The sequence below is a fragment of the Salmo salar genome, chromosome 18, assembly GCF_965601325.2.
Source record: "Salmo salar chromosome 18, fSalSal1, whole genome shotgun sequence".
In the NCBI taxonomy this organism is placed as follows: Eukaryota; Metazoa; Chordata; class Actinopteri; order Salmoniformes; family Salmonidae; genus Salmo; species Salmo salar.
This window is the reverse complement of record NC_138308.1, coordinates 30632331-30652998: the sequence shown is the minus strand read 5'-3', so window position 1 is coordinate 30652998 and position 20668 is coordinate 30632331. Positions and strand designations below refer to the sequence as shown.

Here is a 20668-nt window from a genome sequence, read left to right as displayed (position 1 = left end):
AGGCGGAGTGAGGCGGACTGAGGCGGAGTGAGGCGGAGTGAGGCGGACTGAGGCGGAGTGAGGCGGAGTGAGGCGGACTGAGGCGGAGTGAGGCGGAGTGAGGCGGAGTGAGGCGGACTGAGGCGGAGTGAGGCAGAGTGAGGCGGACTGAGGCGGACTGAGGCGGAGTGAGGCGGAGTGAGGCGGACTGAGGCGGAGTGAGGCGGAGTGAGGCGGAGTGAGGCGGACTGAGGCGGAGTGAGGCGGAGTGAGGCGGACTGAGGCGGAGTGAGGCGGAGTGAGGCGGAGTGAGGCGGACTGAGGCGGACTGAGGCGGAGTGAGGCGGACTGAGGCGGAGTGAGTCGGAGTGAGGCGGACTGAGGCGGACTGAAGCGGACTGAGGCGGGGGACCTATAGAGGAGATGAGGGTTAAAGATGAGGGTTGTGTTATTGAAGGCTGCAGCACTAGCGTCATAAACATAACAAATGGTGACTTTCGACTCACCACGGCCCAGATCTAGGAGGGAGGGAGAAATATCTCACATGTCAGATCCTCTCACCTTTTAATGGACTGTTCCCTGTCCGGCCTGATGTTCACAAAGCATAGTTTCTCTCTGGCTGTGTCCCAAATGGCACCCTAGTCCCTATGGGTTTCCCTATGGGTTTCCCTATGGGCCCTGGTCAACAGTAGTGCACGATAAAAGGAATAGAGGGCCATTTGGGACTCTCTCTGTCCCTCTCCCTACATCACAGGGAAGCTGCTGGTCAGTCACTGTGTAATTGATCTGTCCTTGGCACTGGGTGGGAGGAGGGGTGTGTGTTTGTGTGTGTGTGTGTGTGTGTGTGTGTGTGTGTGTGGTGCTCACTGTTGACCTCTTGAGCTGGCCCTCTATGGAGTTTGGCGCATCACAGCGGCAGAGATAAAGAGCATGCTTATAGTTACTACCCTGCTGTGAGGTCTGGTACCATGGCCTCAGGGTCGGTCACACAACATCTCTACAGACACAAACAGCTATACGTTGTAGGATCTTCATTTTACCAGTTTTTCACAGCAGGAAAATAGTCCTGCAGCAACAGGAAATGTGAATTATTGTGTGGATTATAATAAAATTGTCATTTTTCTAGGGGTTGAAAAAAAAATTGTTAGGGAAAATCTATTTAAAATTTTAGAGGAAACTACTAACTTTGGAAGCCTTTTTAAATGTTGAATACACTACAAGTTTTCATTTCCTGCAACAACAGGGTGATCAACTGAAGATCCTACACCTGTAGCTAACACAGTGGTGGTGAACAGACAGCAGCACCAACACATTTCAAATAGAATGGAATATAGTTTCTTTGTCTGTTCCTATGCACTGTTATATTTATTATGATCATTCACTGTAAGAAAGATGCATAAAAAATGTATGCTTCTGATATTAACGCTATTGTATAGCAAATGCTTCTCATCAATATAATATAAAACATATTTTCTGCTAAAACAGAGGCAACTTTAGAAATGCAGTACATGTTAATCCCTTCCATACATTAGATCAGAATAAGACATAATCAATGACTAGCATCAACAGATCAAGGAGAGTTGACATACACACTTCCACACATACATCAAATCAACAGTTTCAACCTAGATTATACATTTCAGCATTCATCAACAACTCAAAAAGATGACAAAAGACAGACTATGATCTAATATAAATCTAAAGTCCACTATTCTCTCACTCCGGTTAATCAATAAGAAGAAAAACATGCATATTCGTTTACATGATCAAAGGGCTTTCCCTTTAATGAACATCATTAAGACGAAGGCTATTAATACACACTGTACTGAAGTTGTTCATTCTCTATCTCATTCTCTGATGAGTGTGTGGAGTAGAGAGGGGTCGCCAAATAGAGAGGAGATATCTCTCTGGAGTAGAGAGGGGTCGCCAAATAGAGAGGAGAGATCTCTCTGGAGTAGAGAGGGGTCGCCAAATAGAGAGGAGAGATCTCTCTGGAGTAGAGAGGGGTCGCCAAATAGAGAGGAGAGATCTCTCTGGAGTAGAGAGGGGTCGCCAAATAGAGAGGAGAGATCTCTCTGGAGTAGAGAGGGGTCGCCAAATAGAGAGGAGATATCTCTCTGGAGTAGAGAGGGGTCGCCAAATAGAGAGGAGAGATCTCTGTGGAGTAGAGAGGGGTCGCCAAATAGAGAGGAGATATCTCTCTGGAGTAGAGAGGGGTCGCCAAATAGAGAGGAGAGATCTCTCTGGAGTAGAGAGGACATCAAATAGGGAGGAGAGATCTCTCTGGAGTAGAGAGGGGTCGCCAAATAGGGAGGAGAGATCTCTCTGGAGTAGAGAGGGGTCGCCAAATAGAGAGGAGATATCTCTCTGGAGTAGAGAGGGGTCGCCAAATAGAGAGGAGAGATCTCTCTGGAGTAGACAGGGGTCGCCAAATAGAGAGGAGAGATCTCTCTGGAGTAGAGAGAGGACATCAGATAGGAAGGAGAGATCTCTCTGGAGTAGAGAGGACATCAGATAGGGAGGAGAGATCTCTCTGGAGTAGAGAGGACATCAGATAGGGAGGAGAGATCTCTCTGGAGTAGAGAGGACATCAAATAGGGAGGAGAGATCTCTCTGGAGTAGAGAGGACATCAGATAGGGAGGAGAGATCTCTCTGGAGTAGAGAGGACATCAAATAGGGAGGAGAGATCTCTCTGGAGTAGAGAGGGTCATCAAATAGGGAGGAGAGATCTCTCTGGAGTAGAGAGGACATCAAATAGGGAGGAGAGATCTCTCTGGAGTAGAGAGGACATCAGATAGGGAGGAGAGATCTCTCTGGAGTAGAGAGGACATCAGATAGGGAGGAGAGATCTCTCTGGAGTAGAGAGGACATCAAATAGGGAGGAGAGATCTCTCTGGAGTAGAGAGGGTCATCAAATAGGGAGGAGAGATCTCTCTGGAGTAGAGAGGGTCATCAAATAGGGAGGAGAGATCTCTCTGGAGTAGAGAGGACATCAAATAGGGAGGAGAGATCTCTCTGGAGTAGAGAGGACATCAGATAGGGAGGAGAGATCTCTCTGGAGTAGAGAGGACATCAAATAGGGAGGAGAGATCTCTCTGGAGTAGAGAGGACATCAGATAGGGAGGAGAGATCTCTCTGGAGTAGAGAGGACATCAAATAGGGAGGAGAGATCTCTCTGGAGTAGAGAGGGTCATCAAATAGGGAGGAGAGATCTCTCTGGAGTAGAGAGGGTCATCAAATAGGGAGGAGAGATCTCTCTGGAGTAGAGAGGGGTCGCCAAATAGGGAGGAGAGAACAACTTTACCATGTTTTTTTACATTTTCTTTACCTTTGTGGTTCTTGCCGTCTCTTGAGCCTCTGGGTAGAGGGGTGTAGAGTGAGGAGGGACTCTCAGACTTAGGGTCACCTGGGGCCTGAGGAAAGGAAACACACACTCACACTTTACTATTTAGATTGTAGAGGAAAAACATGTCCTCTGCTATCAGACAAATACAGAGAGAGAGAGAGAGAGAGAGAGAGAGAGAGAAATAGATACAGAGAGAGAAAGAGGGAGAGAGAGAGAGAGAGAGAGAGAACTGATTCAGAAAGAGAAAGAAAGATACAGAAGGAGAGAGGTAGAGGGATTTCATTGCCGTGACTGATTGTCCAAGTGCCATGAATTATATTGATGAGGACAGCAAATGTTGAAGCTCCATTCCTGTGTCATGGTGAGGGAAGCAGCACGCCGGGCCAGTTCACCTTTCATTCCTGTGTCATGGTGAGGGAAGCAGCACGCCGGGCCAGTTCACCTTTCATTCCTGTGTCATGGTGAGGGAAGCAGCACGCCGGGCCAGATCACCTTTCATTCCTGTGTCATGGTGAGGGAAGCAGCACGCCGGACCAGATCACCTTTCATTCCTGTGTCATGGTGAGGGAAGCAGCACGCCGGACCAGATCACCTTTCATTCCTGTGTCATGGTGAGGGAAGCAGCACGCCGGACCAGATCACCTTTCATTCCTGTGTCATGGTGAGGGAAGCAGCACGCCGGGCCAGATCACCTTTCATTCCTGTGTCATGGTGAGGGAAGCAGCACGCCGGGCCAGATCACCTTTCATTCCTGTGTCATGGTGAGGGAAGCAGCACGCCGGGCCAGATCACCTTTCATTCCTGTGTCATGGTGAGGGAAGCAGCACAACGGGCCAGATCACCTTTCATTCCTGTGTCATGGTGAGGGAAGCAGCACAACGGGCCAGATCACCTTTCATTCCTGTGTCATGGTGAGGGAAGCAGCACACCAGGCCAGATCACCTTTCATTCCTGTGTTATGTTGGGGGAAGCAGCACACCAGGCCAGATGACTTTGATGTTCTGTCCCCCTCCTCTCCCCTTCCGGCCATGAGGAAGGCCTCATGACTACTGAGCCATGACCTGCTGTAGGGGTCAAACCAAGGGCACACCACTCACTATGACACACAGGCCCTCTAACCCAAGCCCTAACTAACACACTTCTACTGCTATCTGACCACACACCAACAGATTGGCATGACGGCACCACTCTGTCTCTCCAAACATCTCTGCTACTAGCTTTCAGGTTTCCGAGTTAATTCCACTGTTTTCTGAGCTCTCAGCTCTTTCAGGTTTCAGAGTTAATTCCACTGTTTTCTGAGCTCTCAGCTCTTTCAGGTTTCAGAGTTAATTCCACTGTTTTCTGAGTTCTCAGCTCTTTCAGGTTTCAGAGTTAAATCCACTGTTTTCTGAGCTCTCAGCTCTTTCAGGTTTCAGAGTTAATTCCACTGTTTTCTGAGCTCTCAGCTCTTTCAGGTTTCAGAGTTAAATCCACTGTTTTCTGAGTTCTCAGCTCTTTCAGGTTTCAGAGTTAAATCCACTGTTTTCTGAGCTCTCAGCTCTTTCAGGTTTCAGAGTTAAATCCACTGTTTTCTGAGCTCTCAGCTCTTTCAGGTTTCAGAGTTAATTCCACTGTTTTCTGAGCTCTCAGCTCTTTCAGGTTTCAGAGTTAATTCCACTGTTTTCTGAGCTCTCAGCTCTTTCAGGTTTCAGAGTTAAATCCACTGTTTTCTGAGTTCTCAGCTCTTTCAGGTTTCAGAGTTAAATCCACTGTTTTCTGAGCTCTCAGCTCTTTCAGGTTTCAGAGTTAATTCCACTGTTTTCTGAGCTCTCAGCTCTTTCAGGTTTCAGAGTTAAATCCACTGTTTTCTGAGTTCTCAGCTCTTTCAGGTTTCAGAGTTAAATCCACTGTTTTCTGAGCTCTCAGCTCTTTCAGGTTTCAGAGTTAAATCCACTGTTTTCTGAGCTCTCAGCTCTTTCAGGTTTCAGAGTTAAATCCACTGTTTTCTGAGCTCTCAGCTCTTTCAGGTTTCAGAGTTAATTCCACTGTTTTCTGAGCTCTCAGCTCTTTCAGGTTTCAGAGTTAAATCCACTGTTTTCTGAGCTCTCAGCTCTTTTAAACAGGGTGCGTTTTTTGTAAGTGTGTCGCAATATTCAAAGGGTGTTTCTAAACAGGTCACAAGTATTGTTGTTGTTGTTTTTCTTCTTCTTCTACTTCTTCTTTTTGTGCACCTTCAAGGACCCAAACATCCTGTTTTATTAGTCTTCTGTTCCCTGGACTTCTAGCTGTTTCAAAAGGCACTTCATCATGAAGCAGTCCTATCTGATGCCTTTGCAGAAATACTCTCCTTTCCTCTCCTGCTGGGGGGAATTCACCAGGCTTTTAATCACTAAAGTGACAAATACATATTAGAGACGATTTGGTGCTGATATTCCTCTGGTGTAGCTGATTCTCTAGTCTACAGCCTCCACGCACAACCTTGAGGAACGAGACCGCTGGACAATGCTAAATGAAAACACATTCTTCATTGGCGAGGAGAGTGGTGTAAATTGAAAATGATCCCATAATGTGCTTTCAGATAGGATCTCAGAAGGTCATTCCAGTACAGGCCTGGGCTGGTCAACACGTGCTTTATATTACCAGAAGAAAAAGAAGAGTGGGACAAATGACATCAACGACTTCTGGATGTAATGACTTACTGGCGAATTAGAATGGAAACATCACAAATGATCCTGTCGACTTCATACTTTATATTTCTCTTCTGGGGTCAGTAGTTAGAGTGTTATAGCGATTGAAGTTAGTATTTTTTTACAGTGCTATATCTTACAACCAGTGATGTAGTGGTAAAATAATTGTAGGGTAAACACTGATCACTGTCAGTGGTGAGTAAATTAAGTCTCCCTAAGTTTTCAATGGGTTTTTCCATGCTAGATAGGTAACACAGGAGGTTGGTGGTACCTTAATTGGGGAGGACAGGCTCGTGGTAATGACTGGAGCGGATTTGGTGGAATGGTATCAAATACATGAAACATGTGGTTTCCAGGTGTTTGATGCCATTCCATTTACCCACTACCACACCACAGCTTTAAGGTAGTTTTCTACTGTACCACATCTAACAACTATTCAAGGTAGTATTGGAGGTACTGGAGGTCTCTGCTCTTAGCTCTTCAATGTGTCAGTAGTATCCTTTATATCCTAACATCCCCCAGTCATTAGGTTCTGACTACATAATAGGTCTGCGTCTTAGACATAGAATTACAACCGATAGAACAACTAACCATTGATTTGAACGGGAGTGAATGTGAATGCCCTTTCTACCCAGTTCTAATTCTATGGTCTGAGAGGCAGCCCATAGAGCCTCAGAGTAATCTGCCTGCCTGGTTCATTTCCTGTCCTGCGTGTGAGATCACCGACCCTGGCCTCTGCAGGGTTGTTTGTGCTTCATTCAGAATTTAATAGAAAATGTCTCAAATTTCAATTTCATTCTTGAATTTACAGGATACAGAATTGCATTTACAATTTCATTTAAAGGAAATATAACTGAATTCAGTGAAATTCAAATTCCTCTTCTATTCTATATTAGGTGTAGTCTATACAAATACTTCTTGCACATAAAACATAAAATATGTCGTTATATACAGTACCAGTCAAAAGTTTGGACACACCTACTCATTCAAGGGTTTTCCTTTATTTTTACTATGTTCTACATTGTAGAATAATAGTGAAGATATCAAAACTATGAAATAACACATATGGAATCAAATAGTAACCAAAATGTGTTAAAAAATCTAAATAGATTTTAGATTCTTCAAAGTAGCCACGATTTGTCTTGATGACAGCTTTGCACACTCTTGGCATTCTCTTAACCAGCTTTACCTGGAATCTCACATTTGGACTCATCAGACCAAAGGACAGATTTCCACCGGTCTAATGTCCATTGCTCATGTTTCTTGACCCAAGCAAGTTTCTTCTTCTTATTGGTGTCCTTTAGTAGTGGTTTCTTTGCAGCAATTCGACCATTAAGGCCTTATTCACGCAGTCTCCTCTGAACAGTTGATGTTGAGATGTGTCTGTTACTTGAACTCAGTGAAGCATTTATTTTGGCTGCAATTTCTGAGGCTGGTAACTCTAATGAACTTATCCTCTGCAGCAGTGGTAACTCTGGGTCTTCCTTTCCTGTGGCGGTCCTCATGAGAGCCAGTTTCATCATAGCGCTTGATGGTTTTTGCGACTGCACTTGAAGATTCTTTCAAAGTTCTTGAAATTTTCCGCATTGACTGACCTTTGAGCTGTTCTTGCCATAATGGATTAGGTATTTTACCAAATTGGGCTATCTTCTGTATGCCACCCCTACCTTGTCACAACACAACTGATTGTCTCAAACACATTAAGAAGGAAAGAAATTCCACAAATTAACTTTTAACAAGGCACAACTGTTAATTGTAATGCTTTCCAAATGACAACCTCATGAAGCTGGTTGAGAGAATGGCAAGAGTGTGCAAAGCTGTCATCAAGGCAAAGGGTGGCTACTTTGAAGAATCTCAAATATAAAATATATTTGATTTGTTTAACACTTTTGTAGTTACTACATGATTCCATATGTGTTATTTCATAGTTTTAATGTCTTCTCTATTATTCTACTATGTAGAAAATAGTAAAAATAAAGAAAAACCTTGGAATGAGTAGGTGTGTCCAAACTTTTGACTGGGACTGTACATGTTTATAAGATATTGTTGAAAAAATAGATTTTCAGGAAAAACTCTTAAAATGAATGATCAAGGAAAACAAAACCTGTATGCAAATATTCTAAGATATTATAAACTCAGCAAAAAAAATGGCATCCCTTTTTCAGGACCCTGTCTTTCAAAGATAATTTGTAAAATTCCAAATAACTTCACAGATTTTCATTGTAAAGGGTTTAAACACTGTTTCCCAAGCTTGTTCAATGAACCATGAACAATTCATGAACATGCACCTGTGGAACGGTTGTTAAGCCACTAACAGCTTACAGACGGTAGGAAATTAAGGTCACAGTTATGAAAACTTAGGACACTAAAGAGGCCTTTCTACTGACTCTGAAGAACACCAAAAGAAAGATGCCCAGGGTCCCTGCTCATCTGCGTGAACGTGCCTTAGGCATGCTGCAAGGAGGCATGAGGACTGCAGATGTGCCCAGGGAAATAAATTGCAATGTCCGTACTATGAGACGCCTAAGACAGCGCTACAGGGAGACAAGACGGACAGCTGATCGTCCTCGCAGTGGCAGACCACGTGTAACAACACCTGCACAGGATCAGTACATCCGAGCATCACACCTGCGGGACAGGTACAGGATGGCAACAACAACTGCCCGAGTTACACCAGGAACGCACAATCCCTCCATCAGTGCTCAGACTGTCCGCAACAGGCTGAGAGAGGCTGGACTGAGGGCTTGTAGGCCTGTTGTAAGGCAGGTCCTCACCAGACATCACCGGCAACAACGTCGCCTATGGGCACAAACCCACCGTCGCTGGACCAGACAGGACTGGCAAAAAGTGCTCTTCACTGACGAGTCGCGGTTTTGTCTCACCAGTGGTGATGGTCGGATTAGCGTTTATCGTTGAAGGAATGAGCGTTACACCGAGGCCTGTACTCTGGAGTGGGATCAATTTGGAGATGGAGGGGTCCGTCATGGTCTGGGGCAGTGTGTCACAGCATCATCGGACTGAGCTTGTTGTCATTGCAGGCAATCTCAACGCTGTGCGTTACAGGGAAGACATCCTCCTCCCTCATGTGGTACCCTTCCTGCAGATTCATCCTGACATGACCCTCCAGCATGACAATGCCACCAGCCATACTGCTCGTTCTGTGCATGATTTCCTGCAAGACAGGAATGTCAGTGTTCTGCCATGGCCAGCGAAAAGCCTGGATCTCAATCACATTGAGCACGTCTGGCACCTGTTGGTTCGGAGGGTGAGGGCTAGGGCCATTCCCCCCAGAAATGTCCGGGAACTTGTAGGTGCTTTGGTGGAAGAGTGGGGTAACATCTCACAGCAAGAACTGGCCCATCTGGTGCAGTCCATGAGGAGGACATGCACTGCAGTACTTAATGCAGCTCATGGCCACACCAGATACTGTTACTTTTGATTTTGACCTCCCCTTTGTTCAGGGACACATTATTCCATTTCTGTTAGTCACATGTCTGTGGAACTTGTTCCGTTTATGTCTCAGTTGTTAAATCTTGTTATGTTCATACAAATATTTACACGTGTTAAGTTTGCTGAAAATAAATGCAGTTGACAGTGACAGGACGTTTCTTTTTTTGCTGAGTTTATTTCATGAATCACTTACATTCTGTTCAATATGGGGAAATCTACACATTCCTGAATGCATTAGTTCAACCCTCAAGTTGACCCTTGAATGGGAGTCAATTGCAAAATTCTGAATTGAGCACAACCCTGCTCCCGTGTTCCTCCCCTGGCCCCACAAAGACCCTCCTAATCCTGCTGCTTATCCCTACCAGCCACCACCCACAGACTGAGATGAGGGTTGGGGGAGGTAGGGGGGTAGTGGTTGGATAGGAGGCAAAGTTCTGGTGGTGGCCCCTCCTTACGGGTCGGCAGGGATGGCAATCAGGTGCGGCACCCCAAAAGTGGTCCATTGTCACCATCAGCGCATTGCTCTGATCCCCCTCCAGCTGCACCTGACTCTCCCTACACCCCTTCCCCTTCCTACCACCCCATGACACGTCAACTGATCCTCAAACATCCTCTATCCCTCCTTCCCTCTACACCCCTTCCCCCTCCCTACCACCCCATGACACGTCAACTGATCAAACATCCTCTATCCCTCCTTCCCTCTATCCCTCCTTCCCTCTATCCCTCCTTCCCTCTACACCCCTTCCCCCTCCCTACCACCCCATGACACGTCAACTGATCCTCAAACATCCTCTATCCCTCCTTCCCTCTATCCCTCCTTCCCTCTACACCCCTTCCCCCTCCCTACCACCCCATGACACGTCAACTGATCCTCAAACATCCTCTATCCCTCCTTCCCTCTATCCCTCCTTCCCTCTATCCCTCCTTCCCTCTACACCCCTTCCCCCTCCCTACCACCCCATGACACGTCAACTGATCCTCAAACATCCTCTATCCCTCCTTCCCTCTATCCCTCCTTCCCTCTATCCCTCCTTCCCTCTACACCCCTTCCCCCTCCCTACCACCCCATGACACGTCAACTGATCCTCAAACATCCTCTATCCCTCCTTCCCTCTATCCCTCCTTCCCTCTATCCCTCCTTCCCTCTACACCCCTTCCCCCTCCCTACCACCCCATGACACGTCAACTGATCCTCAAACATCCTCTATCCCTCCTTCCCTCTATCCCTCCTTCCCTTTATCCCTCCTTCCCTCTATCCCTCCTTCCCTCTATCCCTCCTTCCCTCTATCCCTCCTTCCCTCCCTTCCCTTTATCCCTCCTTCCACCTATCCCTCCCTTCCCTCTATCCCTCCTTCCCTCTATCCCTCCTTCCCTCTATCCCTCCTTCCCTCTGTCCCTCCCTTCCCTCTATCCCTCCTTCCCTCTATCCCTCCTTCCCTCTATCCACCACCACCCCACCTGCAGAACATTCATCAGCCAGTTCTCCCTCTCTTTTTATCTCTCCCTCTCTCTCTTTCCAATGATCTCTGTCCTCTCGATCTATTCCTCTTTCTCTCCCTCTCTCCCACGCTTTCTGTCCTTCTCTACCCCCCTTCTTTCACTCTCTCCCTCCCCTGCTTCCCTGACATCTACCCATTCCATGTTTTTGAATGTGTTTTGTCTCATGTCAGAACTGACTATCAGGCCCAATAGGTCCAGTAATCCCTAGCTAGGACTAATAGATGTAATATTATAACAAATATATGCTGCATATTCAGATCAAAAAGGAGCTTCAGAGAAATAAGAAGCTAATGGATTGAAGAGGGCCTGAGATCACATTAACACTGAGGAATACTAAAAGAAAACATACATCATGTTTAAAACACACAGAGAGGAGGAAACCCTGTGGACTACAAGTCATTATAGCCACCCGCCTCTCTCTCTGTCGTTCTCTCTCGTGCTGTCTCACTCTTTCTCTCTTGTAGCTGTTCCTGCACTGAGCAGAGGGGGGTGCTGCAGTGTCATCTATTTAAGAGCCTCCCTTCAATCTCTCTCCCTTCCTCCTTCTCTCTCTCCCTCCCTCCTTCCCATCTCTCTGTGCTGTGCAGAGTAGTATGCCCAAGGCATATGCTGTGTTCACATCGTTGTAGTCTGTGCTGTGTGAATTATCAACACGGCACACATGGCACACATGGCACAACATGGCAAACATTATAGGCTGTGGAGAAGGATGGCATAAATCTCTCTGATAATGCTTCTGAACAGAGGACAGTGTACATAGCAGCTCTACTCCCAATAGGGACTACTGAGAGAGACAGACAGAGAGACAGAGAGAGGAGAACATTGAGATGAGGGCATGTAGAATATGTGATGAATATGTACCTCAGACCCAACATTATGTCTATATCAGTATGTGGTGAAGTAAGGTGTTTCTCAGATAGGCAGAGTCAAAATCATACACTGGACAGAGCCTTTGGCAAACGGTGCCAAGTGTTTCATGGGGATTATGTTCAAATACAGTGCACCACAAAGTACAGTAGAGTGTCAGTTGAGTCTCAGACATACATCTGAATGGAGTGCCCTGTTCGTAAGGAGGGAGGTAGACTCCTCCCTACCTCTCGCCTCACCTCGACCTCCCTCCTTAAGACTGACCAGCGATACAATGTAATCAGGGCCAGCAAGGTTACGTTGTAGAGGTCTAGTGATGTAAACACCAGCCTCTTTTTATCTGCCCCTGCATCTGGACAAGCAGACAAAGTGCTAAAAGGAAATAAATGGGGCCTGACAGCCACATCAAAGGGTTCAGCCAGCGGCTTACTGCTACTTAAGGCACAGGAATGCTGTTGCTAAGCATCAGACTACAACCTATCAGGGCCCAAAGAGTACACGGAGGGGCCGAGGACTGGGCCTTGGAGAGTAGCGAGGGAAAGGGGGGGATGTTGGGGGGAGAGAGAAAGAAGGAGAGAGGGAGCGAGAGATGGGGGAAGAGAGAGGAGGGGGAGATAGGGAGAGGAAAAGTGAGGGCGAATGAGGGAAAAGGAGAGAGTATCCTGACAGTGAGGGGAGTTAAGGGACTAGGGAGGTTTTGTAGCTTAAAGCAATTGTTAGAAGAAACAAGCTTTCTGTTTTGTTTTCTCTTGACACCATTGCTACTCTTTGCACTTGCAAAAGACATGTATTAAAATGTCTTTTGAAATGTTTTCTCTTTGGGTCTATATAAAAGATCTTTATTTTGTGTGTGTGAGCGTGAAACTTTTCTTCTCGTATTTCCTTCAGCACTTGCACTGCTTTCTGATGATTTTCCAGATCAGACGAGACAGAAGTTGTACATTTATTTGAGTCAACATTTAATACTGGCCTGACACATTTTTCATAACACTTTGTCATTTTGTGCTTCATTCCTCTGATGTTCGAGGTTATGAACATAAACACATATAAACATCCTGAAAAACAAAGACGCAAAACAAGAGACAGACAATGAGGTGGAGACTTTGACTAACAATACCAAACTCATATAACAGTTACTGTTTACAGTGGCAAACAGACACAATGTTCTAATTTAGACACAAAGACAATTCTCCTATTCAAAGTTAAACTACAGTTTAAACGTCAAAAGTAGCAAAGTTGACTACGTAGCAGAGGTACATTTAAGAGCCTAAAACAAATTATAGTTGCATGTTTTTGACAAAGAAAAACTTAGTGCCTAGCAAATAAACAAATTGAAGTCAAACCTTGAATAAAACAAATTGCTGTGTGTTTTTGAGGAGAACATATCTGCATTGGTATGCTGAAAATAATGAGTTAGTTCAGCACAGTAACAGCATCAACTAAGAGAGAAAATACTTTTAAGGAAACACTTTTAAACCTTTGACCTTGATAACGCGCACGCACGCACGCACACACACACACACACACACACACACACACACACACACACACACACACACACACACACACACACACACACACACACACACACACACACACACACACACACACACACACACACACACACACACACACACACACACACACACACACACTCAGCAAGATAAAATTTGTTAGAGCGTTCCTTTAATGATTTTCCAGTTCTACTCCAGTGAATGGATCATATGATCGCTGATCATAAGACCAGCAATTCTTTGGGGTTGTTTTGCTCAGAGCATAAAGTGAAGGGTGCAGTACTAGAAGAGACTACTACCCTGCCTGTGTAAAGCTTAATATTAAACACACACACACATGCACACAGACACACAACAGTGTTAAACAAGCAAAGGTCGTCTCACTACAGGAAGTTAATGGTCCGTATCACCAACTCTTAGATGATAATAGGTCTAGGTTTGTTTTTGAAAAGCCCCTCGGACCGACCTTTTGAATGTCTCTCAGAATAAGAAAGGGTCATTTAAAGTCAAGCGAAAACATGTGGTTGTATTGTAGTGAAGGAACTCCAGTATAAGGCTTAGTACACGCTTCAGAATGTTCCCTATTCGGCTAGGCTATGACCTTTCCACTGCTGGGCTGACTCTGAATCTGTGTACCATCTACCATGTCCATAACCATTAAGATTCTACAGGATAGTATAACAAAATATATTAGCAAACATATTAGTGGTGTTCCATCCAGTCTGGTTAGAATAATGGATATCCAGCACTTAGTCCTGTAACTACTTCAGTCTTAATGTATGGTGATCACTGATGCAGGCTGGGAGTAGTTATTCGCTACAGTTTATTACGCTGTTGGAAACACTATTGATATCTGAATGAGATAGGAGTATGTAATGTTAATAAACAATGTCATAAGCAGCCATTAAACTGAAAGTGTAAGCTATTGTACGGTATAATGTACAGACTTGTTAGAGTTGACCTCACCTAGTGTTGAATTTGTCCACTAAATTCAAGGACATTTGTCATGCCAATTCCTCCCAGCATCATGTTGGATGAGACATTTCTTCAATCACTTGAGATTCCTTTCCTTCCTTCCCGTTCCACTCCAGCACACATACTGTATGATCCCCCCTCTCTCACACACACACACACACACACACACACACACACACACACACACACACACACACACACACACGGAGAAAGGCTCAGAAGTGTGACATATCATGAGGCTTTCTGTTCCGATTAGGGGCTGTAGCTAACATCAGAGCTGTTTTCCAACACAGTGTGTGTGTGTGTGTGTGTGTGTGTGTGTGTGTGTGTGTGTGTGTGTGTGTGTGTGTGTGTGTGTGTGTGTGTGTGTGTGTGTGTGTGTGCGTGTCCGTGTGCGTGTCCGTGTGCGTGTCCGTGTGCGTGTCCGTGTGCGTGTCCGTGTGCGTGTGCGTGTCCGTGTGCTTGCTGGCTGGGTGGATGGGTAGGATGTTTAATAATTGAAGAGTCGGGGAGCGGGCCTGTCACACAGCAGCCTTGTCTGGAATGTTTCCTATGCAATTAGACGGCGGGACACATTTGAAGACGACCCACCAAAAAGAGCGGCAGGGAAATAAGTGACATGTGAAACTTAAAGGAAATTAGCTCTTCACACGAGTGAAATGTGAAGGTTACTTAGCAATGCTTAACTTAGAGATGTGGCTGTGTGAAGTGAGTGTGTGTGTGTGTGTGTGTGTGTGTGTGTGTGTGTGTGTGTGTGTGTGTGTGTGTGTGTGTGTGTGTGTGTGTGTGTTTGACTCAGGCCTGATTTTTATTTTATTTACAAGAGCTTCAGTCAAGGGAGATCACAGAAGGAATGGAAACTAATTTTGACTCGGGGCGTGCGGAGAGATAGAGATAGAAACATCAGAAAATCTGTGGAAATAATGAGATCTCTTGATGTTTTCTGGAAGATATGGCATGACGCCTACAGATGCACTCCTCATATATACACCTAAAGACACAGACACAGTCCCACTCACACACTCCTAACCCCAGAACACACACCGTAGTCCGACAGCACAGTATTACACGTATGGTTCAAAGACCGGTACTGTATACACATATAAATAGTACTGTGTAAACACACTTCATTCTGTCATATACAGACACAAACTACACAGGCCAAACACAAACTAATCTATCAATTACTTCAAGTGTTCATTGGAATGATGGACAAACATGGAAATAGCTAATGTGTCTATTTTTGTTCTAATTTCCCAGGCTCCTTGACCCGAGTCAGAACAACCTTCCAGAAGCCATTTTTTCTGCAGTTTTTTACTTCCAGGCTGCAACGATAACGCTGTCATCTCCACAACATATCATAACTCCCAGCCCAACGAGCTACACACATCCTCCCCCTCCTGTTCCAGGGTGAGACAGAAAGGCAGACAGACAGACAGGCAGACAGACAGACAGGCACAGAGAAAGTAGTGCCCAACACAGTTTAATTACAACATTTTTGTTCCACCGGTACGCTGGCTCATGACATCATGTTGTTGAACCGGTACGCTGGCTCATGACATCATGTTGTTGAACCGGTACGCTGGCTCATGACATCATGTTGTTGAACCGGTACGCTGGCTCATGACATCATGTTGTTGAACCGGTACGCTGGCTCATGACATCATGTTGTTGAACCGGTACGGTGGCTCATGACATCATGTTGTTGAACCGGTACACTGGCTCGTGACATCATGTTGTTGAACCGGTACGGTGGCTCATGACATCATGTTGTTGAACCGGTACGGTGGCTCATGACATCATGTTGTTGAACCGGTACGGTGGCTCATGACATCATGTTGTTGAACCGGTACGGTGGCTCATGACATCATGTTGTTGAACCGGTACGGTGGCTCATGACATCATGTTGTTGAACCGGTACGGTGGCTCATGACATCATGTTGTTGAACCGGTACGGTGGCTCATGACATCATGTTGTTGAACCGGTACGGTGGCTCATGACATCATGTTGTTGAACCGGTACGGTGGCTCATGACATCATGTTGTTGAACCGGTACGGTGGCTCATGACATCATGTTGTTGAACCGGTACGGTGGCTCATGACATCATGTTGTTGAACCGGTACGGTGGCTCATGACATCATGTTGTTGAACCGGTACGGTGGCTCATGACATCATGTTGTTGAACCGGTACGGTGGCTCATGACATCATGTTGTTGAACCGGTACGGTGGCTCATGACATCATGTTGTTGAACCGGTACGGTGGCTCATGACATCATGTTGTTGAACCGGTACGCTGGTTCGTGACATCATGTTGTTGAACCGGTACGGTGGCTCATGACATCATGTTGTTGAACCGGTACGGTGGCTCATGACATCATGTTGTTGAACCGGTACGGTGGCTCATGACATCATGTTGTTGAACCGGTACGCTGGTTCGTGACATCATGTTGTTCTACCGGCACGCTGGCTTGTGACATCATGTTGTTGTTTTTCAAAAAGCTGCACGAGAGAGATAGCCTTCCTCTCACCCTCCTTCCTTCCCCCGCTCTACCTCCCTCTCTCTCTCCTTCCTTACCCCCGCTCTACCTCTCTCTCTATCTCTCTACTTCCTTACCTCTCTCTCTCACCTTCCTTCCCCCCTCTCTATCTCCCTACTTCCCCCCGCACTACATCTTCCTACTTCCCCCGCTCTACCCACCTCTCTCTCTCTCCTTCCCTCCCTTTCTTCCCTCCCTCTCTACAGCAGGACTTATGAAGGTGAGTGTCTGCATGACAGGCAGAGAATAAAATAGACAAACCCAGGGATAAAAATGAAATCAAAAGTAGCCTTCTCGACCAGTAATTGCACTGCTTCGCTGAGCTCTCAGATATATGAAGGTGATTTACTGTCCGCCACGCCACCACAGATCAGGAGGCCCTCGCAGAGAAACACTTGTGCTATGAAATTGTTTAAATCTCATCAAGTTCTGCTTTCACAGCAGACCATAAATCACAAAGTCTGTTATCATAGACCTCCATGAGCGGCTGTGAGGCAGGCAATGGATCGTGGGTATATATAATCTTGACTGAGCAAACAGCCGGGTCTGAGGAGAGAGAGTAACAGGGAGGACTGAAATACTTTCATATTAGCCGTGGTGGTGGTGGTGGTGGTTGGTGCAGCTGGAGGACCACTGACTACACTACCGCTGGGTAACTGACTACACTACCGCTGGGTCACTGACTACACTACCGCTGGGTCACTGACTACACTACCGCTGGGTAACTGACTACACTACCGCTGGGTCACTGACTACACTACCGCTGGGTCACTGACTACACTACCGCTGGGTCACTGACTACACTACCGCTGGGTCACTGACTACACTACCGCTGGGTCACTGACTACACTACCGCTGGGTCACTGACTACACTACCGCTGGGTCACTGACTACACTACCGCTGGGTCACTGACTACACTACCGCTGGGTCACTGACTACACTACCGCTGGGTCACTGACTACACTACCGCTGGGTCACTGACTACACTACCGCTGGGTCACTGACTACACTACCGCTGGGTCACTGACTACACTACCGCTGGGCCACTGACTACACTACCGCTGGGCCACTGACTACACTACAGCTGGGTCACTGACTACACTACAGCTGGGTCACTGACTACACTACAGCTGGGCCACTGACTACACTATAGCTGGGTCACTGACTACACTACAGCTGGGTCACTGACTACACTACAGCTGGGTCACTGACTACACTACAGCTGGGTCACTGACTACACTACAGCTGGACTACTGACTACACTACAGCTGGCAGACCAATGACTACACTGCAGCTGGACTACTGACTACACTGGAGCTGGACCACTGACTACACTGCAGCTGGACAACCACTGACTACACTACAGCTGGACAACCACTGACTACACTACAGCTGGCAGACTACTGACTACACTACAGCTGGCAGACTACTGACTACATTACAGCTGGCAGACTACTGACTACACTACAGCTGGCGAACTACTGACTACACTACAGCTGGCGAACTACTGATTACACTACAGCTGACGAACTACTGACTACACTACAGCTGGCGGACTACTGACTACACCACAGCTGGTGGACTACTGACTACACTACAGCTGGACTACTGACTACACTATAGCTGGCAGACTACTGACTACACTAAAGCTGCTGGACTACTGACTACACTACAGCTGGCGGACTACTGACTACACTACAGCTGGCGGACTACTGACTACACTACAGCTGGACTACTGACTACACTACAGCTGGTGGACTACTGACTACATTACAGCTGGCGAATTACTGACTACACTACAGCTGGACTACTGACTACACTACAGCTGGGTCACTTACTACACTACAGCTGGCGGACTACTGACTACACTACAGCTTGGTCACTTACTACACTACAGCTGGCGGACTACTGACTACACTACAGCTGGACTACTGACTACACTACAGCTGGCGGACTACTGACTACACTACATCTGGATTACTGGCTACACTACAGCTGGACTACTGACTACACTACAGCTGGACTACTGACTACACTACAGCTGGACTACTGACTACACTACAGCTGGTGGACTACTGACTACATTACAGCTGGCGAATTACTGACTACACTACAGCTGGACTACTGACTACACTACATCTGGACTACTGGCTACACTACAGCTGGACTACTGACTACACTACAGCTGGGTCACTTACTACACTACAGCTGGCGGACTACTGACTACACTACAGCTGGGTCACTTACTACACTACAGCTGGCGGACTACTGACTACACTACAGCTGGACTACTGACTACACTACAGCTGGCGGACTACTGACTACACTACATCTGGACTACTGGCTACACTACAGCTGGACTACTGACTACACTACAGCTGGACTACTGGCTACACTACAGCTGGACTACTGACTACACTACAGCTGGACTACTGGCTACACTACAGCTGGACTACTGGCTACACTACAGCTGGACTACTGACTACACTACAGCTGGACTACTGACTACACTACAGCTGGACTACTGACTACACTACAGCTGGACTACTGACTACACTACAGCTGGATATCACATTTCTTCCTCTCTGCATCTATTACCAGCTAATTGTTACTGCATACATTTCTTGTCAAGAAGAAAACGGTCAATTAATTAAGTCAAAAAATGCACTTGTGATCGCGTTTACAATCCCAACAGGGAGGGTGAAGCCCAGTGCATTGTTGAAGTAAATGAATTTACTGCTGGGGAGGTGTTAAAATCTGTCATAAAGACACAGACAGACAGGTCAATATAATACAGGAGTCCCGGTACCAGACAGAGTGACCAGCCACAGACAAACAGGTCGATATAATACAGGAGTCCCGGTACCAGACAGAGTGACCAGCCACAGACAAACAGGTCGATATAATACAGGAGTCCCGGTACCAGACAGAGTGACCAGCCACAGACAAACACGTCCATATAATACAGGAGTCCCGGTACCAGACAGAGTGACCAGCCACAGACAGACAGGTCAATATAATACAGGAGTCCCGGTACCAGACAGAGTGACCAGCCACAGACAAACAGGTCAATATAATACAGGAGTCCCGGTACCAGACAGAGTGACCAGCCACAGACAAACAGGTCAATATAATACAGGAGTCCCGGTACCAGACAGAGTGACCAGCCACAGACAAACAGGTCAATATAATACAGGAGTCCCGGTACCAGACAGAGTGACCAGCCACAGACAAACAGGTCAATATAATACAGGAGTCCCGGTACCAGACAGAGTGACCAGCCACAGACAAACAGGTAAATATAATACAGGAGTCCCGGTACCAGACAGAGTGACCAGCCACAAATGAACATAAAGCAGATTTATGTGAAAACGCCAGCAGATGGATGAAGGTTGGGGCTAGGGAAAAATAAAGTGTATTACTGCCAACCTCTAACTCTCTTTTCTCAACAACACAGGAGCAATGAGAATGACGAGCGAGGATACAGAGAAATCAATGAATCAAAGAAACACTTTTGGCGTTTTTAAAATGCAACAATATAAACATTTAAAAGTCCTAAAGTGCATGCAGGTGATCTAATGCATAATTAAAATAGCACTTTTAGGGTATTTATTCAGCTTGAAGTCATTTATCAGACTGACTGCGGGGCGGGCAGGAGGATGAGAGAGAGAGAGAATCCCAGACCCCAGCAGGGCTGCCGTGGAGATGAGTCCTAGCAGAGATTTATCAGTGTTCGGGATCCCCAGCCAATAAATCAGCCGATGAGAGGCCCAGCTGCAACCCCACGCTGAACTAATGACACGCAGGATATCTACAATACACCCGCTTC

General features: G+C 46.3%; 1 protein-coding gene across 1 annotated transcript in view; it reads right to left on the bottom strand.

The window, feature by feature from the left end:
- The window catches only part of lrmda (leucine rich melanocyte differentiation associated), a 439367-nt gene that overhangs the window by 33182 nt on the left and 385517 nt on the right, over positions 1-20668 (bottom strand). Inside the window, exon 6 of the mRNA XM_014155086.3 lies at positions 3309-3393. Coding sequence (XP_014010561.1) covers positions 3309-3393 — 85 coding nt within the window. The remainder of the gene's footprint in view (positions 1-3308; positions 3394-20668) is intronic.